Genomic DNA, 20,722 nt, shown 5'->3' on the forward strand with positions numbered 1-20,722 from the left:
ACAGATCTAGATGGCCTTCGCTTTGGTGGTACTATGGAAGAGGAGCCAGCCATTTTTCGTTTGGCGCCCCTCTCTTCCAGAGCTGAGGCCAATGGCTACTGTAAAGTTTGAATAAACAGGACCCGAACATGAATAGTACTCCTTGATAGAGAAATACAATAAAAAGAAGGCCTGATACAATAATTAATGCTACGACTTTTAGGGACAGATAACTTGATTAATGCTACAAATAATAGTCTGATCCATTGATTGTACAAGATTCTTGTTCGAACACAAAGTCCGAAGATTAATGATAAATGCAACATTTCCCGTGGCTAAGCAGCCCCAGCCGCGACCTACATATTTTGCCACATCTAGCTCAGGCATTGTCATTGTCCGCCTGTGGTCTATTTAGAATTTCTTTTCGCCGTCTACGTCTGTCCTCGGCAGCTGATTTACTTTTGGTCTCAAATGTGTATTCCGCGGCCTTTGTAAGTGACCTCCAGCTGTAAATTTAGAGTGTCTATATATGTATATGTCTGTGTGTGGGGGGAAAATATAACCCGCCAACCGAAAATAATCCTGAATACGCCCATGAGTCTAGCTATCATTTTCTATTAACAAACAAACACACACACACAAACGTTATAGTTGATTCAGAAACTTTAACTATGTATATTTTCCTAGTAGACTAGTTGCTCAGCAACCATTTCTTTGTTTCTAAAACGATTTTTTTTAAAAGCCAATTAAATGTATTTAAAGGCGAAGTCAAAATAACGTATGAACCCGGATGTTAAATACCCTGTAAAGTTGGTTCCTCTATTGATCTATTCGTATACACTATTTACTAGTATTACATAGCTACTGTGAAGGTAAGCATGTAGTCCTAGTTCTGTCTTTATAAATCTTTGTATCTAAGTCTATATTTAGTCTGAACAAGTTTACATTCCGTCTCGCTGTCGAGACATTTATGTGATAGGATCTAATTGTCCGTTTGGCAAGTATAACTTATGTCTGTATGTTTATGTCTGTATGTTTATGTCTTTATGTTTATGTCTGTATGTTTATGTCTGTATGTTTATGTCTGTATGTTTATGTCTGTATGTTTATGTCTTTATGTTTATGTCTGTATGTTTATGTCTGTATGTTTATGTCTGTATGTTTATGTCTCTATTTTGAGTGGGTTTTTCAGAATACAAATTTAATATTGTTTATAACTGTGTTATTCTCCCGCATATGACATGGTCTATGCGTCACGGGCCACTGCACTGGAATGTTGACATTTGTTACATCTTTATTATGTGACATCTACATTCGAATAGATCTGCACCACACTGAAGACTTCACGGAACACAATACGCATGGCAGTTTGTGTGGGAATGTTTGCCTCTTTTCCATATTTATTCTGTAATATTTAATGGTCTTGGAAATTTGTTTGAAGTATTTAGTTACCTCTCTTGGATATTGAGTTTGTAATATTTAGTGGTCTATCTTGGACATTTAGTTTGTAGTATTTAGTGGTCTATCTTGGACATTTAGTTTGTAGTATTTAGTTGCCTCCATGGGCGTAGCTAGTTTTTTTTTTCGGGGGGGGGGGGGGGGTTGGGGGGAGCCAGTCACTATTTCCGGTATTGAAAGCCAACAAAATGCATATTCTGAGGTATCTACAGTGCATTATCCTGCTATTAAAAAGTCTTATTTCAAAAATCTAATCTGCTATTCTTACTGACTTAGATCCTCCCGCGCCGTTCGGCGCATTGGACGGCAAGCTGTTTCCACATAAATCTGTCACTGGCAATGTCTGAAGACTGTCCATTCCTACTTTCTGGGGCTGTAGACATTGACCTAAAGTGCGAAACTATTGAACTAGACTGTCCATTCCTACTTTCTGGGGCTGTAGACATTGACCTAAAGTGCGAAACTATTGAACTAGACTGTCCATTCCTACTTTCTGGGGCTGTAGACATTGGCCTAAAGTGCGAAACTATTGAACTAGACTGTCCATTCCTACTTTCTGGGGCTGTAGACATTGACCTAAAGTGCGAAACTATTGAACTAGACTGTCCATTCCTACTTTCTGGGGCTGTAGACATTGACCTAAAGTGCGAAACTATTGAACTAGACTGTCCATTCCTACTTTCTGGGGCTGTAGACATTGGCCTAAAGTGCGAAACTATTGAACTAGACTGTCCATTCCTACTTTCTGGGGCTGTAGACATTGACCTAAAGTGCGAAACTATTGAACTAGACTGTCCATTCCTACTTTCTGGGGCTGTAGACATTGACCTACAGTGCGAAACTATTGAACTAGACGGTCCATTCCTACTTTCTAGGGCTGTAGACAATGGCCTAAAGTGCGAAACTATTGAACTAGACTGTCCACTGTGTCAGTGAGAGGCATTTATCTGACAAAGATCAATCTGAATACAACAAATTTGCTCGTGGTTCCACACGTATGATTGCCCAAAGGATTGACGACTTCGTATGAGAACTATACAAATATAGAAACACAATTTTAACAAAACAAAATTATTCTGTGAACATACGACTCGTGCTCGTTAGTTTCCGCAGTTTGCACTTTAGTTTATTCATACGCTTACAGTTCGTCGAGCTCTGCCAATAAAAAAAAGTTTTTTGTATATGGGACAAAGAATTACTTCAACAGTTTCTTCTTCTTTATTAGTGTTTACTATTTTGTATGAATATTTCGTATGAATCATTTTCCTTCAAGGATAATGGGTGGCTTGGCATGTCTACTGTTGACCCCTGTGGTCATCTCAGTCATTCATGGCACTCCTCTGGATGACTACGTACACGCTTTCGATCCACACTACTCCTACACACTTCTGTATAAGGTCAACACGGCTGAGTACTCCTTGCACATGCTCAACATGACGTCACAGAAATGGCTGACCGGTAATGAGTTTGTTTTTCCTATGGCTATCTGTAGACCTCATTTCAAACCATCTAACAAATGACTAGATTTGGTGTTGTTATACGTGCATCCCGTACAAACTGTCACACAAAGCACTGGGCGAGGAAAACAAAATTAACCCTTAAAACGCAAGTGGTAATTTTGCCTCTGGTCATTAGAATTGTAATTCCATTTTATATGCACTCATTCTAAAACAGCTCAGCACTTTAAGGGTTAAGAAGAGTAGTAATATTCAGAGAAAACTGTAAAAAGTCCATTCCTACTTTATGTTCAGATAATATAGTCAATTAAACATTTATGTTTTATTTTTCATTATGTGTCGTACCTTTGCATGGGAAGGGGGGTCATTTGCGAAGGGATATTACTGATACTCAGTAATGCAAAATTTCAATATAATTGTTATTAGTTCCCCTGAGTTCCATGGTTTGTAGAGGTAAACATTTTTTAATCCATTTAATAATCAATGGAGTGGTCTTTCTGAGATCGTCATAAAATGTGTTGTCATGCAGCAAGAGTTTGTTTGCGAAAGTTCAGCTCCATAGGAAAATGAAAAGTTCTCAAAATAAATTATTCAAATTTTTTACTTTTTTCATTTTGAACTTTGGTGTAAGTGTGAGTTATTAGTAGGAAAAAAAAAATCGAGACAAATGAAAACGATGACAGATTGAGCCCAGCATTAAAGGGATATACGCCCTGAGGCGTAGTGAGCAAAAAGTGCGCCCGGGGCAAGAAACATTATTGGCGCCGTTTTCCCCACCCCCGCCCCATTGTCCATGAACATTACACAGAACTATAGGCGTATAAATAAAAAGTATTGAATAATCATATACAATAAATAACCTTAAAATGTATTACCTAACTAAAATATCTACAATATTTTTTTTTTGCGCTTCTCTGTGTGTGGCGCCCACCTGAGGTGGTGCCCGGTGCATTGTCAGTTGGAGCTTTATGACGGGAAGATATCAACGAATCCGATTTGGAACCCCGCTTCCCCCCCCCCCCCCCAACCCATACAATATTATTGCCTCTTATGGTTACTGGCCAAGGAAATAAAGAACACATCTGGGTTTTAATAGATAATTAACTCTACGTTTATTTGATGTGTCTCTTAGTTAACAGTATTCTTTAGTGGCTACAAGTTATTCAATGTCTTCTATAATAAAGCACATACAAGCTGGCTATTCTTCTAACAAGTTGGCTATTCTCCTAACAAGTTGGCTATTCTCCTAACAAGTTGGCTATTCTCCTTCTCCTAATAAGTTGGCTATTCTCCTAACAAGTTGGCTATTCTCCTTCTCCTAATAAGTTGGCTATTCTCCTAACAATTTGGCTATTCTCCTAACAAGTTGGCTATTCTCCTAACAAGTTTGCTATTCTCCTAACACGTTGGATATTCTCCTAACAATTTGGGTATTCTCCTAACAAGTTGGCTATTCTCCTAACAATTTAGCTATTCTCCTTCTCCTAATAAGTTGGCTATTCTCCTAACAATTTGGCTATTCTCCTAACAAGTTGGCTATTCTCCTAACGAGTTGGCTATTCTCGTAACAAGTTGGCTATTCTCTTAACAAGTTGGCTATTCTCCTAACAAGTTGGCTATTCTCCTAACAATTTGGCTATTCTCCTAACAAGCTGGCTATTCTCCTAACAAGTTGGCTATTCTCCTAACAATTTTGCTATTCTCCTAGCAAGTTGGCTATTCTTCTATGTAGAAATCTTTAGCTGGACTAGTACTAGAAAAGCTTGACAGTGCAACCATGTCACTGTTCACTTTGTTACCCGCTAGTTAGCCGCTGGTATGAGTAATCTAGTTCCTTAACATTCAATCAGAATGTCATTTATGTGAGTGTGTGTTAACAGAGAAAGTGACCAAGACACCCATTTGGTGGCATTACTTGTCTATAATTGTACCATACAATTTAAACTACAATGACACGGCTTTTGTGTGGATAGACGGAGGCAACAATAAACAAAAGTAAGTTAAATAGTGTACGTAAAACTAACATTTGTAGTGAATGAGTTCCGATTTCACGTCACGTGGTATAAGTCATAAATATGTCAACATTGTGAACTGAATGAATACATGAAAAGCTCAGAAATAAATGGGAATGACGAAATAACAAGTGGCCCAAGAGGAGTTCCCACATTCGGTGGGGTTGAATACATTGGTGGAAGGGGAAGAGGGATGGAGTATATGAACTAAGCCAGAACTGTGCCAGAACAAGAATTTGACTTTTCCAGAATTCAAGTTGTGGATTGAGGAAGTTAAAGATTCTGTCTTGCATTTGATGTACACATTTGATTCAGGTGTAATTTAGCCCCATATTAGATCATTTAGAATTCCTTCATGTCTCTCCCATTCTATCACACAGATTCATGTCTTAATTTTGTGTGTGTGTGTGTTTTTAGATTACTTTTCCTGCACTCTTTGTGAGAAGTCTTATTACTCACTCTATTTAATCGTAATTCCAAGATATTATCTTATCCTCTAAATTCATTATTGTGTATTAGCTACAAGCATTAAACTCTATACATTGTGATAACCACGCGATGTTAGCAATAAAAAAAGAAATGCTTAACTAGGAACATATTTCTAGAACATATTTCTATTTCTTACAGACCACCAAGTGATAAAAACGCTGCCAGATTTTCAGCTGTTGCTGTCCAGATTGGGGCTGTGTTTGCCACAATAACACAAATTCCGAATCAGCCAACAGTATTTTGGGTAATTGTAACCGAGAAGAATGAAAATATTCCTTTTTTTTAACCCTCAAAATTTCTCTTTAACTTTAAAATTCTATTAGCTCAGTCTTTCTTCATAAGCATAAGCGTATACATGTACTTTTTTTTTTTATTGTAGACCTCATAAACACAATGTCCCGTCACTGTTCCTTGCTATCGTTCATTTTGTATTGTGCCAGAACTTTTAAAAAGATTTTTTTTTCTAATGATTCTAGACAGACCATTCTGTTAAAAAAAACAATAAGATCAACTGAAAGCTGCTTGTCTCAACAAATATTAAATAACTTCAATGATGTTTTGTTCACAAATTTTCTAACCTTTGACTTATTCAAATCATTTAGCAATCGCAGTTACTGCACGAGGCGGACATGTTTTGTTCTGATTTGAAATTGTTTGTGTTATTCCTCAGAAAGATCCAAAGCTTCAGAACCGAACTGAAGATAACATTATTGCATGGACATGGAGAGAATTTCTTCTGAACGGATCAAATCCAGACATTTTGCTTAGACTGCCTATGACTAAAGTAAGGAAGTTGATCTATTAGTTCGAAGATTTTGAAATATGGAAATAATGTTTCTGCTTAGAGGGGACTTTAGCTCAAATACAGGTGAAGAATGGGGGGGGGGGCGATGGCTGACTGTTAAAGCGCTTGGCTTCCGAACTGAGGGTTCTGGGGTTTGAGCTTCGGGATGTTTAGGAACCCCTCTTGAGTCTTCTAAACTCTATGGCTACCTGACATACTTTGGGAAAGTAAAAAGGTCGGTCGGTTGTTGTTCTAGCCACATGACAACCTCGGTTAAGCGTCGGTCATAGAAACAGATGAGTTTTAGATCACCTGACCACATCAATCGCAAGGTCTGAAAAATTATCTTTTCCTTTTTACCTACCCGAACCTTAAAAACGGTTGTATAATTTTGACACATGCTATTACATGTTAATGACTATGTTTGTAACAAGTGTGTACCTAATATAAACTACAGGCTGTGGTTCGTGGCTTCGATACAGTCTCAAGTTATATGCACAACGTCGCACAGATAAACATTAACAAATTTATCGTAGCAGGAGCTTCAAAGGTAACACTAGGACAATCCCTGTTGTAAAGCATTTAAAACTATTCAATAAAGTCGTTTTTCCCAATCTTATTGATTTCATACTAATTGATACTTCAGACATATTTAATGTTTTATCTTAGATGTACTCTGAACACTTAAACTCTCGCAAGCTTTTACTTTGAGAAAATAGTTATCAATTTCATTTGAATACTGAATAGAGTTCCTCTAATTATCACAATCCTTTCTTCTTGTTCCAGCGTGGGTGGACCACATGGACCACTGCAGCAGTGGACAAAAGGGTCATTGGTATGGTTCCTTGTGTTATGGATTTGCTCAATTTGCAGAAGGTTATTTCTCCATCTATCGTCCCCCCTAACTAAATAAATGAAACCTTTTATTCCGATCAATTGTTGTTTTTGCATTTTCTGTTTCTTTGGCCATGAATTTGTATGTACTTTTTTGTTTTCTCTAGAGCATGCACCATCACTTCCGGTCACTTGGTGGATGGTCTTTTGCCCTTGGAGTCTACTACACAATGGATATATTTCAATATTTGGACAGTCCAAACTTCTCTAAAATGCAAGCCATTGTAGATCCCTTGAGTAAGTACTTAAAAAGAGCTAGTTTGATGTAAATTTTGATTTTACTAAACGTGAGGGTACCTAGCGGGGAGTGCTTGCTTCTGTTTGCCCTCTTCCACTGGTATAATTCTTTTTGTCTTTGTGTAAAGTTTTTAGATATTTTTTTTTCTATACTGCTATGTCCGACGGAAAGATGTCATTAAAAATGGAACTTTGGTGGGTTAATTATCTACTGTTAATGAATATTGTGTAACAATATTCTGAATAATAACACATATTTAGAATTAAGAATGAAGATATAAACTAATGTAATTTTAGTCTGTGGTCATCTCTGTCATTCATGGCACTCCTCTGGATGACTACGTAAGATGGACGTTCGTATACAAACATTATTTCGTGGATGTCTTATTCACTTTTCAAACTACCATATTGTTTTTTAGCGGCCCCCGAAAGGGGAAAAGTCGTTATTAGTTTTGTGTGGAATGTCTGTCCGTCCGTCCTTCCGTCCCATTTAAACTCGTAAACTAGAAACGATAGTGAAAATTCGACATCATAATATTTTAGACCATTCAAAGTTCTGATGCAAGAGAAAGAGAAAGAATCTATTTAGTATGCATATAAGTTGGACATAATTTAAAACAACAATTAATAAGTAGTTTTTCACATTATCACGTGATCTGCAGCACTGCGCTATCACTAGGACACACTTAACGAAATGACAATTTGTTTTATTACTTTTTTTACGGAAATGTCTTGATAATTTGAATAAGAGATTGAACTTTTACAAAACAATTAGACTAATTAGATATTCATTATAAGACATCAGTTAGGCCAGGTTCACTACTTAATTCACATTCACTTTCACCTATCCTTTGGTCTGCTCGACCGCTGGGGCACCACACAAGATCTGTCAACATTCTTTCTCCATTCTTCTGTCATTTGTTTTTGATAGAATTTCATTCTGATGTTCTTTTTGAAAATATTGATACCTGCCTTTTTACCTGCCTGGGTGGACCACTTTGGGGGCCGGTTTTGAGTTTGTGTTTCCACAGAAACTGTCTTTGTAACCTTGTTGTATGATAGTCTTGTGATCTTCTCTTTCTCCCTAGCCTACAGTGACAGATTCTCCATGCCTAAGATGATAGTCAGTGCTAGCGGTGATCAATACTTCTTACTGGATGACTCTGACTATTACTTCCGCCAGTTACCGGGGCCCAAGTTTTTAAGGTAACAAAATGCACTAGCTGCTTTAAAGGCTATGCAATGTCGTACTTTTTTCAAAGCTTATATCAACTCACTCTGTCTGTTTGTCTGTCTGGGTGGATTCTTTTATATGTTTTTTCTCCCCATTCCCAATCTTTGATCAAGTTGACATTTTGTACTATTATTAATTGTCAACAAATAAATCAAAGTCAACAAATAAATCAATCAAATCAATTAATCTTAATTAATATTTATTTATATAAAAAATATGAGATAAACTTTGCAATATTAAAAGAGATGGCAGCAATTGAAGGGTCCTATCAATTTACTCATTAGAAGCCTTTTTTAAAAATTATTTTTATTTATTTTGCTTCTTTTAATTTTTTTAATTCATTGTGTAATGTTTTACACAGAGATCCGAAAAATGCGAATTTACAATATAACGGACGAAATTAAAGGAAATTAACAACTTTCCAACTCAGCTTCGGTGATCTAAATGTGTCCAAACTGTTATTTCAGGGGCCCGGCATCCAGTCACAGCTGACAATGGAAAGATAATTATATCCAATCGTCTCTGTTGTTTAGGGCAGATATATTCAAGTTCTTTTTAACCCAAATTGAAAACAAAGATTTTGAATTTAAATTTAATTATCTTTGATCACATTTTATTCCGAGACTGGTGAATTTGTGACAAGTAGACAGATTCTGCTGTTGCTATTGGGGTATGCCTAGCACAGGAATCACAGGGCATTCTACATCCCGTCATGTACGTCAGTAGAAAGTTATCTTCAGCGGAACAACGATACAGCACCGTAGAAAGAGAGTGCAGTGTGTGATAAGCCGGAAAAGTTAATTAAAGTTGATGTGTTTTGATCGTGTTGTTGAGTTGTTTTATTCGTTAATTACAGCGGAACCTCGGGACACCTAGACTAATTTGTTCACACATTCCATCAATACCTTCATGTATCTTGGCGATGAGCTCATAGAACTCCGGTTTAATTTCAAATAGGTAGGTCTCCGGATCTTCGTCTTCATCGATCAGGGCTAGCCGGAGACGAGCTGTAAGCACCTCCTTGGTACCACCAAACTTCTGATATCGGTAACGAAGTTCCTTCCTAAGCTCTTTAACTAAGAGTTGGTCTAATTGTTTCAAAGATGTGGAACTTTGTTTGTTCTTGGACTATTTATTTGTAAACAATGATTACTCACAGATATAATACCTTCTTTTTTCAGTCTGTGGTGATTCTAACAGAACTCCAGGACCTCATGGTGTCAACTGGTGAAGACAAAGTTGTCCCGGGGTTTCATTGGGGGAAAAATATCGCCAGACCAGACCTGCTTGTATTCATAATCTACATAGATCTGGTCCACTAAACTCCTCATGAGCGCATTGCAATGCTGTCTGGCTTCAAGTTTTGGTTTGATGACAAGTTAACTTCTGGAAGCCGGTGCAGTTCTGCCCACTGAGTGTTTCTCCGATGGTGATGAGAAGAAACGGTCAGACTAATAAAGTGCCTATGGACCTGTATACAATGGCGCTAAATTCACGTCTTATCCGCAACGTGAGGATGACTGAGTGATGTACAGGAACATTGTTGATTTGCAAACGCACCAACAAAAAAATGTAGGATTGTGTTTCCCGGGATTTTTTTCTTGGCTTCCATGGAAACTGGAGACGGTTGCCTTCGAAAAAAAAACCTGTTTCATCGTTTGGCATGTGATAACATGTATAATACATATGTTCTTACATGTGCCTATAGCCAAAAAATAGGACAACCAAATGAACAATGAACAATTTCTGGGGAAGTATGATTTTACTTGTCGTGAGAGACCATGAAGTTTGTTGTCTTTATTTTTGACAATTTTTGAACTACTAATAAAAATAAAAAATAAATAAAAAACACAAATTAGAAAACTATTTGTCATCAAAATCTTGGCTATTTGTTCTGGAAATCTTTAAAATGTCCGATACACCTTCATTTAAACTGGCAACTATGGAACTCCCTTTAATAGTGTTATCCTGTCAATTTAAGACAAAAGCTGTCTAGATTATAGCCCAGTAACGATGTTTTAGATCTTAGTCATTATGGCAATTCTGTACACAAATGCAAGGGAATCTGACATTTTTGGTAGAATAAATATCATGATGTTATTCCACAGGATTGTTCCGAATGCTGCACATGCGGCTTCTTCAGGCCATGAGGCCGAACTGATCCAAGACTTGCAGGGTTTTTTACTAAACATTTTTGAAAAAGCAACTTTCCCAAAGCTTCAATGGGTAAGAAGTCAAAACATCACGCACGGTAAAATTACAGTTTCCTCATCTCTCCGGCCTAAAGAGGTCACGATGTTCCACGCCAAAACATTAGATGGTTTACGGTAAATAGTTTGTTATAACTACAACTTCAATACACATTATGTCGTAATAAATGACAGTGGAGTATAGTCACACGCTTTCGTTGGGCGTAATCATAGTCTTATTATGGATTCTGAATAACTTTTTTCATTGTAGGTTTTTAATGTAACTCAAAGGTTTAGTTCTCAATGTATTGAATTGAAATGTTTTAAAACCTTTTGTACAGTTGCTTTTATGCACTTCAAACTAACTCTTGTAGACCCATTCATAAGTCTAAAATAATCAGAAGATTGTATTTCATTCTGCATCTACTTTACAAGAGATTATTTGGGATGTACTATAAAACTCTAAACCATAGATATAATATTATATCTAGACTGGAAATCGGAAACAAATACTTATGCGCGATTCACAGACCCATATATATATATATATATATATATATTTATGTACGTAACTCTTTTTTTAAGCCCCAAATCTAGGAAAATCAATCTTTTCTGTCTTAGAAAAGTAATGATCTTTAGTTTTCAAAGTTTAGAACTAATGCAAACTCATTTCTCGGATTTATTTTTTTTTACAATGGGCTATTAATCATAGAATTATATATTCACGCAAAAATATGAAACAAAGCCATTTCCTGTTAGTTTCCATTGAGATAATGTTTCTAAAATCCTAGATCTAATTCATTTCTATTGATTTTAATCATCTTATGTACATTTAAATAGGTTGATTACCTATATCTTTCTAGATTATGTATCTAAAAATTGCAAAATAATAATTATGAGACGAGAGTACTCTTATTTTTGATGCTCAATTACTAGATCTAGATCTAAAAATTAAACTATATGTCACATAGCTTAGGGTTGAAAAAAAAAACTGTACTTCTTTTAACTACTTTACAAAACAACACATTGTTTCAACTTTTAAAAAAAATTTTCAGGGGCATTTTTTGTAGTTTTAAAAGATCTCCATGTCCAGACTAGATATAATACATTTAGATCTGTGATCTCCATGTCCAGATTAGATATAATACATACATAGGTCTGTGATCTCCAAGTCCAGACTAGATATAATATATACATAGGTCTGTGATCTCCAAGTCCAGACAAGATATAATATATTTCGGTCTATGATCTAAACATTGTTTTGTCGACATTTTATTTCGATGTTTGCAGAAGAGACTTTCGGTTGTACGTAAAAAATCCTAGCACTGGTCAACCTGTCATTCATCCAGTTTCCTGGAAAAACGGAACTGTCACAAGAATAACTGACACCCTGTTTGAAGCCGTCATAGAAAAGCCACAAGTAGGATGGGCCGCACTCTTCATAATGGTAAGATAGAAGGAAGCTGTCTGGTAAAAACGATGCTGCTTCTTTTTATCATTTTTGTAAGCTTATTACCGTATTTTCACGCACATAACCCGCACACCCGTATACCCCGCAAAAATGGCACCATAAGCGAAAACAAAATAGTACAACCCGCACCCTTATATACCCCGCACGTGCAAAGGTTAACTTGCAGTAAACTACCGCTACATAAAGTTTGCTCATCAGATGTCTGTCTCTCGAGACGCTATTGTGTTCCAGTTGTTGTCTCCACAAGCGATGACATAGAGTGCCACGATGTTGTGGAATACGAGTCTACGGTCATACCTGTACACAGCAAATTTTAAGAAGTATAAACAGACACACCGGCACGTCTCTAATTTCCGTTATGCTATGTTTATGAGGGAAATAAATGTTGTATACCCCGCACCTCCGTTTATCCCGCACAGCTGCCATTCTTTTGTAAAAACACGAGACGGACAAGTTTCGACATTTTCAGCAGGAATATCAGAAGTTATGAGCTACAAACTAGCAACAAGCACAGAAGTTATGAGCTACAAACTAGCAACAAGCACAGAAGTTATGAGCTACAAACTAGCAACAAGCACAGAAGTTATGAGCTACAAAGTAGCAACAAGCACAGAAGTTATGAGCTACAAACTAGCAACAAGCACAGAAGTTATGAGCTACAAACTAGCAACAAGCACAGAAGTTATGAGCTACAAACTAGCAACAAGCACAGAAGTTATGAGCTACAAACTAGCAACAAGCACTGTTCTACTTCGTTCTAACCAACATGTTCATTTAAAACATGTTCATTTTCTACATGTGGTGAAGAGGGAACAGGGCGATGGGTCAGCGTCCCCGAAAAACTAAGATGTGTTAAATGTATGATCTAGTAGTCTAGTTAATGGGGGGAGTAAGGGCTTGGTACGGGGGGGGGGGGGGAAGGAGTTGACAAAGAACCCATCTCTCATTCCTGGCTTTTAAAAAAAAATAATTTCTTTAATCAATGATCTCAAAGGTCTTTAGATACTTTTTGTTTTCTGCAGGTTGAAAGATATAGAAAAATGAATACACTGTAGTAACTAATAACAACTCCTAATAAATTTTGTTTTAAAAAACAAATTCAAAGCTGTACACGTGAAATTTTTTTTTTTCGCAAACTGTAGGCAGTTAGTACACCAGAAAACTCATGAATAAGTTATTCATAATTGTTTATTACATTATTGTAATAAATGACAAAACTTTATGTTCATACTAGACATATGTTACCCGCGACCCGCGGGTCTTTATTTGCGCATTACTGTCGATATAGTCACTGAGAGTGTTTTGTAAACAATTAAACGAAATAATAATGTAATAAGTAAAGCGAATGTGTCAATGTAAAAATAGTGTGAATGAAGCTATCAAATCAAAATAGCTAATAGGCTTAAATCCATTTTTTAAAATTAAAACATTTGCTTTTGAATAATCTAGTGGATTGGATTTATATGTATGTTAAACTTAACTAATGATCCTTTCACGTTATTTCTCTTTCGCTACGAAAATAAAATTAGTTTTGCGAAAATGGGTTTACCCGAAGTCGATACATTCTTATCTATTAAAAACGAAAAGAGCGATAGCTTTGTTAAATAAATGGGATTATAAAGTGAACAATTAAACGAAATAATTTTTAGTACACGATTCATGAATGAATGTAGATCTAGGCCTATCTCAACTCGGCTTCGCAGCTTTCGTAAACGAATGTAGCTTTAGAAAACCAAATTTGAATGTTTATTTGATCAAAATATGAAATGAATGGACTTTAATTAATATGTTTATGTGTAAAAGTATAAGACTATCTGTGCGAAGAGAAGTTTTATCATCTTAGTGTTGAATTAGAGTTTTAGATCTAGGGATGGGATTATAAAGTAAACAATTAAACGAAATAATTTTTAGTACACGATTCATGAATGAATATAGATCTAGGCCTATCTCAACTCGGCTTCGCAGCTTTCGTAAACGAATGTAGCTTTAGAAAACCAAATTTGAATGTTTATTTGATCAAAATATGAAATGAATGGACTTTAATTAATATGTTTATGTGTTAAAGTATAAAACTATCTGTTCGAAGAGAAGTTTTATCATCTTAGAGTTGAATTAGAGTTTTAGATCTAGGGATGGGATTATAAAGTAAACAATTAAACGAATTAATATTTAGTACGCGATTCATTACGGAATTGTCCAATGAAAGAATGTTCGTCAGGAAATCTGTAATCACAGATATAAGGAACTAATTAATGTAAAAAATGCTTTTGAAACACAAAATTGAAGGTTAATTTTATTATATAATGAAATCAATGGATCTTCTTTTGTATTTTCATGTGTCAAAGTAAAAAACTATCTGCGCAAAGTGTATTTCTTAAAATTAGATCTAGGTCTAAATCCTTTCTATCTTTTCTCATGTCAACATTGTAGACATGGCCTAGATCCATAAAATACTATAGCTGTAATAGAGTCGGACAACATTTTTTTTTTTTAGGGTCTTACGTTTGTTTTAGGGCTACAATACATACACTAAGGTCTAAGTTGGTACCCAAGAAACATTCCTGCCAAGTTTTATCAAGATTGGTCAAGCGGTTTTGATGTCTATAAGTAACATACATCCATACATACCCCTCACATTCTACTTTATAATATACTAGACATATGTTACCCGCGACCCGCGGGTCTTTATTTGCGCATTACTTTCGATATAGTCACTGAGAGTGTTTTGTAAGCAATTAAACGAAATAATAATGTAATAAGTAAAGCGAATGTGTCAATGTAAAAATAGTGTGAATAATGCTATCAAATCAAAATAGCTAATAGGCTTAAATCCATTTTTTTTTAATTAAAACATTTCTTTTAAATAATCTAGTGGATTGGATTTAGATGTATGTTAAACGTAGCTAATGATCCTTTCACGTTATTTCAGTTTCGCTACGAAAATAAAATTAGTTTTGCGAAAATGGTTTACCCAAAGTCGATACATTCTTATCTATTAAAAACGAAAAGAGCGATAGCTTTGTTAAATAAATGGGATTATAAAGTGAACAATTAAACGAATTAATTTTTAGTACGCGATTCATGAATGAATATAGATCTAGGCCTATCTCAACTCGGCTTCGCAGCTTTCGTAAACGAATGTAACTTTAGAAAACCAATTTTGAATGTTTATTTGATCAAAATATGAAATGAATGGACTTTAATTAATATATTTATGTGTTAAAGTATTAAACTATCTGTGCGAAGAGAAGTTTTATCATCTTAGAGTTGGATTAGAGTTTTAGATCTAGGGATGGGATTATAAAGTAAACAATTAAACGAAATAATTTTTAGTACGCGATTCATGAATGAATATAGATCTAGGCCTATCTCAACTCGGCTTCGCAGCTTTCGTAGACGAATGTATTTTTAGAAAACCAAATTTGAATGTTTATTTGATCAAAATATGAAATGAATGGACTTTAATTAATATGTTTATGTGTTAAAGTATAAAACTATCTGTGCGAAGAGAAGTTTTATCATCTTAGAGTTGAATTAGAGTTTTAGATCTAGGGATGGGATTATAAAGTAAACAATTAAACAAATTAATATTTAGTACGCGATTCATTACGGAATTGTCTAATGAAAGAATGTTCGTCAGGAAATCTGTAATCACAGATATAAGGAACTAATTAATGTAAAAAATGCTTTTGAAACACAAAATTGAAGGTTAATTTTATTATATAATGAAATCAATGGATCTTCTTTTGTATTTTCATGTGTCAAAGTAAAAAACTATCTGCGCAAAGTGTATTTCTTAAAATTAGATCTAGGTCTAAATCCTTTCTATCTTTTCTCATGTCAACATTGTAGACATGGCCTAGATCCATAAAATACTATAGCTGTAATAGAGTCGGACAACATTTTTTTTTTTTAGGGTCTTACGTTTGTTTTAGGGCTACAATACATACACTAAGGTCTAAGTTGGTACCCAAGAAACATTCCTGCCAAGTTTTATCAAGATTGGTCAAGCGGTTTTGATGTCTATAAGTAACATACATCCATACATACCCCTCACATTCTACTTTATAATATACTAGACACATGTTACCCGCGACCCGCGGGTCTTTATTTGCGCATTACTTTCGATATAGTCACTGAGAGTGTTTTGTAAACAATTAAACGAAATAATAATGTAATAAGTAAAGCGAATGTGTCAATGTAAAAATAGTGTGAATGAAGCTATCAAATCAAAATTGCTAATAGGCTTAAATCCATTTTTTTTTAAATTAAAACATTTGCTTTTGAATAATCTAGTGGATTGGATTTAGATTATGTTAAACGTAGCTAATGATCCTTTCACGTTATTTCAGTTTCGCTACGAAAATAAAATTAGTTTTGCGAAAATGGTTTACCCAAAGTCGATACATTCTTATCTATTAAAAACGAAAAGAGCGATAGCTTTGTTAAATAAATGGGATTATAAAGTGAACAATTAAACGAAATAATTTTTAGTACGCGATTCATGAATGAATATAGATCTAGGCCTATCTCAACTCGGCTTCGCAGCTTTCGTAAACGAATGTAGCTTTAGAAAACCAAATTTGAATGTTTATTTGATCAAAATATGAAATGAATGGACTTTAATTAATATATTTATGTGTTAAAGTATAAAACTATCTGTGCGAAGAGAAGTTTTATCATCTTAGAGTTGGATTAGAGTTTTAGATCTAGGGATGGGATTATAAAGTAAACAATTAAACGAAATAATTTTTAGTACGCGATTCATGAATGAATATAGATCTAGGCCTATCTCAACTCGGCTTCGCAGCTTTCGTAGACGAATGTATTTTTAGAAAACCAAATTTGAATGTTTATTTGATCAAAATATGAAATGAATGGACTTTAATTAATATGTTTATGTGTTAAAGTATAAAACTATCTGTGCGAAGAGAAGTTTTATCATCTTAGAGTTGAATTAGAGTTTTAGATCTAGGGATGGGATTATAAAGTAAACAATTAAACAAATTAATATTTAGTACGCGATTCATTACGGAATTGTCTAATGAAAGAATGTTCGTCAGGAAATCTGTAATCACAGATATAAGGAACTAATTAATGTAAAAAATGCTTTTGAAACACAAAATTGAAGGTTAATTTTATTATATAATGAAATCAATGGATCTTCTTTTGTCTTTTCATGTGTCAAAGTAAAAAACTATCTGCGCAAAGTGTATTTCTTAAAATTAGATCTAGGTCTAAATCCTTTCTATCTTTTCTCATGTCAACATTGTAGACATGGCCTAGATCCATAAAATACTATAGCTGTAATAGAGTCGGACAACTTTATTTTTTTTGAGGGTCTTACATTTGTTTTAGGGCTACAATACATTCACTAAGGTCTAAGTTGGTACCCAAGGAACATTCCTGCCTAGTTTTATCAAGATTGGTCAAGCGGTTTTGATGTCTATAAGTAACATACATACATACATACATACATACATACCCCTCACATTCTACTTTATAATATAGATAGATTGAAAAAAAAAATCATTTCCTTTTCTGTATATAACTCCCCTTACTTTTACGTATTTTAACAAAGTAATGTATTGTCGTGGGAAAAACAAACAAACTGGCTTGCTGAATTCATTATAGAAACATAAACGGTTCGCTTTCAGACGTCAAAACATTGCCGCCCAAACACTTAATGAGTCTAGAAATATCCTGAGTTTGGGTTTTCATATCGCTTTTCTAGTTTTTGAGATCTCAACAAAACAGACTAGACAAAACGTAATTATGGGAAGTGATTACATGATGAGTAGAAAACATATGAAGTAGTAGTCAATGAATAAGTCTAGTCAAAGTCTTTGGTTTCAGAACTCTTTAAAAACAAACTGTACATCTTTAATAAACATTAATCTGATAAGGAAACAATCTTGCGGATGTGATTATTATAAAGAACAAAATAGCTCTATATAATTAATAGTAAACTGAATATATTTGTGGCAGCTGTTGTTTAAGGTATGACATAACTTAAGCGTAGTTTTTTTTTTGTTTAGAATATATTTGGTTTGACTTGATACCCAATGTCATTTTTCTTTTTCCAGCTCAAGTTCCCAGGTCAGAAAGGTTCCACCATGGACTTTACAACAGACGTGAACATTGTACCAGACATCTTCCCGTTTCCAGATTGTTCTGGAGAAACTTGTCGAGGGACTTTAGTCTAACTTAACTTGAGATTTAGCTTGATCGAGATTGGATGCAGACAGTGGGTGGGGAACATGCGCAACCTTCCAAGTCCCCAGCGATGTTGGTAGATAATTCCATTAAGAAATAAAATGAAAATACCGGTATTAGTTCCTTTGAACATTAATAGATAACCCGCGTGTCTCTGGATACTTCTTATTTCATTCCTTAAGGTACTATGGGAGTGGCTCTCATTACCGCTGCTCGTGAGCATGTAGTCAAAGCTTTTTATCAGATGCTTTTGGTCGTTTTTTGAAGTGCTGACTTTTGTAAGTGTAAGGTGGCATTGGGCTGGACTTTGTTTGTTTTTCTGATTTTGTGTCTGTGATTTGAGATTTCGTCGAGCTGTTGTCGCAAAACAGAATCGACTTAAACAGAAATATTTAAATACTTTGGAATACCGAAATATTAAATATTACTTTCCTCTAGTAATTGGTCCCGCACTCTACCGCATGACCAAGACCCCGCACCATTCCCTCCCCTCATACAGAGCTTGAAAATCACGGAAACTTCAATTCAACACTACAGCTTATTTTAACTCCTCCCCTTTTGTAAGTGTGAATTGATTTAATTCAATACAAGTTTGTTGTTATAAAGTATTACTAGAAACTATCAGTTGTTACCTAACATACAAATATCAAATCAGAACACATTGCATTCTTAACAACATCTCGCAGCATTCAAGATCTCCGCCTTCCTTATGGCGTTCCCCTCTTTTTGGGTCTTCCAATTCAAAGCTTTAGCCCCACAGCTTCCCCTTTCCACCAAAGCAAAGGAAATGTAAATCTCTCTGTATTTTTAAATGTACTGTGTAATTAATGTATATAACTACAGGTATTGTCCATGTAAATAAACTACATGAATTTTGAATATGTAATGTTGAGTTTTCGTTATTCATTAAACACAAAAGAAAACAATTTTGAAAATAGCATTACTCATACTAAACTATTGACACAAAGGGTTAATTATGTCCAGCAAGAAAATAAACCGAAATGGCTGAATAGTTCACAAGTGTTAAAACAAGGAAAGTGACTCCACCGGATAGGCATCTTAAACAAACGATATTGTATGGAGATATTACAGAGAGATTCATTCCAGGCACGGAACGACAATTTTAGTGAAAAACTGTTTCATTTCCCATTGCATTGTTCCTAGCTCCTTGTACATAGTTCTAAAGGTTCTTACAATCTGTTCTCAGGAAACAAATGTCTATCCCGCAGAAATGAAATGACATTTCTCGCTTTACACGGAACTAGAAAGAAGAATCTCTTTCAACTGGATGTAGCCTACTTTTACTGTCATGATTATTTTCAGCTGTTCTCATAATAATAATAATAATAATCTTTATTATCCGTAAGGAAATTTGTCTTACAATTTGTGCATTACACCAAACAAAAAACATTATAACTATAACTGTATAGACCGAGCTTCTCCGTAAGGAAAAGCTGAGTTATAAGAGCTGCTTCCTTAGTACTAGCTGAATTATAAAGAGCTGCTTCCTTACTTATAGCTGAGTTATAATGAGCTGCTACCCAAGTAATATCTGAATTATAAAGAGTTGCTACCCAAGTAATATCTGAGTCATAAAGAACTGTTCCCTTTGTAGTAGCTGAGTTATTAAGAGCTGCTCCCTTAGTAATATCTGAGTTGTAACGAGCTGCTACCCGAGTAATATCTGAGCTGTAAAGAGCTGCTACCCAAGTAATATCTGAACTGTAAAGAGCTGCTACCCAAGTAATATCTGAACTGTAAAGAGTTGCTACCCAAGTAATATCTGAGCAGTAAAGAGTTACTACCCAAGTAATATCTGAGCTGTAAAGAGCTGCTACCCAAGTAATATCTGAACTGTAAAGAGTTGCTACCCAAGTAATATCTGAGCAGTAAAGAGTTACTACCCAAGTAATATCTGAGCTGTAAAGAGTTACTACCCAAGTAATATCTGAGCTGTAAAGAGCTGCTACCCAAGTAATATCTGAGCTGTAAAGAGTTGCATGACACTAAATGCACACGTCTCAAAACGTCTCTAGGAGCTACTGTAACGATAGTACTCAACTGTTGCCATGACGACTGTACAGTGCTTATGTTAATCTGAGACTGCAACGATTGAGTGTTGACAAACCTAATCGAACAGCTTCTGTGACGGTTAAGTCGGCCCTTGGTTTTCCACAAATCGAAAAGTTCACCGTCCTCATTTATAAGAGCTAAGATGTGTTGGTTGGTATTGGGAGCTCATAAAAGCTGATCGGTGGTGTTATAAGAGCTAAGATGTGTTGGTTGGTATAGCGAACTCATA

General features: G+C 35.2%; 1 protein-coding gene across 5 annotated transcripts; it reads left to right on the forward strand.

Annotated features, from left to right (window-relative positions):
* Positions 1-695: 695 nt before the first annotated feature.
* On the forward strand, positions 696-19,306 carry LOC106079096 (autocrine proliferation repressor protein A-like). 5 transcript variants are annotated; one of them, XM_056021320.1, is made up of 12 exons: positions 696-851; positions 2,711-2,895; positions 4,745-4,889; positions 5,534-5,639; positions 6,066-6,179; positions 6,637-6,729; positions 6,966-7,055; positions 7,181-7,310; positions 8,399-8,516; positions 10,653-10,871; positions 12,024-12,180; positions 18,291-19,306. In XM_056021320.1, exons 2-12 carry the CDS (start codon positions 2,715-2,717, stop codon positions 18,408-18,410), a joined length of 1,473 nt encoding a protein of 490 aa, XP_055877295.1. In that variant the 5' UTR covers positions 696-851; positions 2,711-2,714; the 3' UTR covers positions 18,411-19,306. The 5 variants fall into 5 exon arrangements, with proteins under 5 accessions (XP_055877295.1, XP_055877298.1, XP_055877296.1 ...); XM_056021323.1 differs by having other exon boundaries at positions 701-851; positions 4,775-4,889; XM_056021321.1 differs by having other exon boundaries at positions 837-976.
* The last annotated feature ends 1,416 nt before the right edge of the window (positions 19,307-20,722 follow it).

Source organism: Biomphalaria glabrata, chromosome 2 (genome assembly GCF_947242115.1).
Source record: "Biomphalaria glabrata chromosome 2, xgBioGlab47.1, whole genome shotgun sequence".
NCBI lineage: Eukaryota > Metazoa > Mollusca > Gastropoda > Planorbidae > Biomphalaria > Biomphalaria glabrata.

Coding starts and splice junctions, on each gene's coding strand:
- LOC106079096 (XM_056021320.1), top strand. CDS start 2,715: ATGGGTGGCTTGGCATGTCTACTGTTGACCCCTGTGGTCATCTCAGTC. Junction 7,056..7,180: donor ATTTGCTCAATTTGCAGAAG/GTTATTTCTCCA, acceptor TGTTTTCTCTAG/AGCATGCACCATCACTTCCG. Junction 7,311..8,398: donor AGCCATTGTAGATCCCTTGA/GTAAGTACTTAA, acceptor CTTTCTCCCTAG/CCTACAGTGACAGATTCTCC.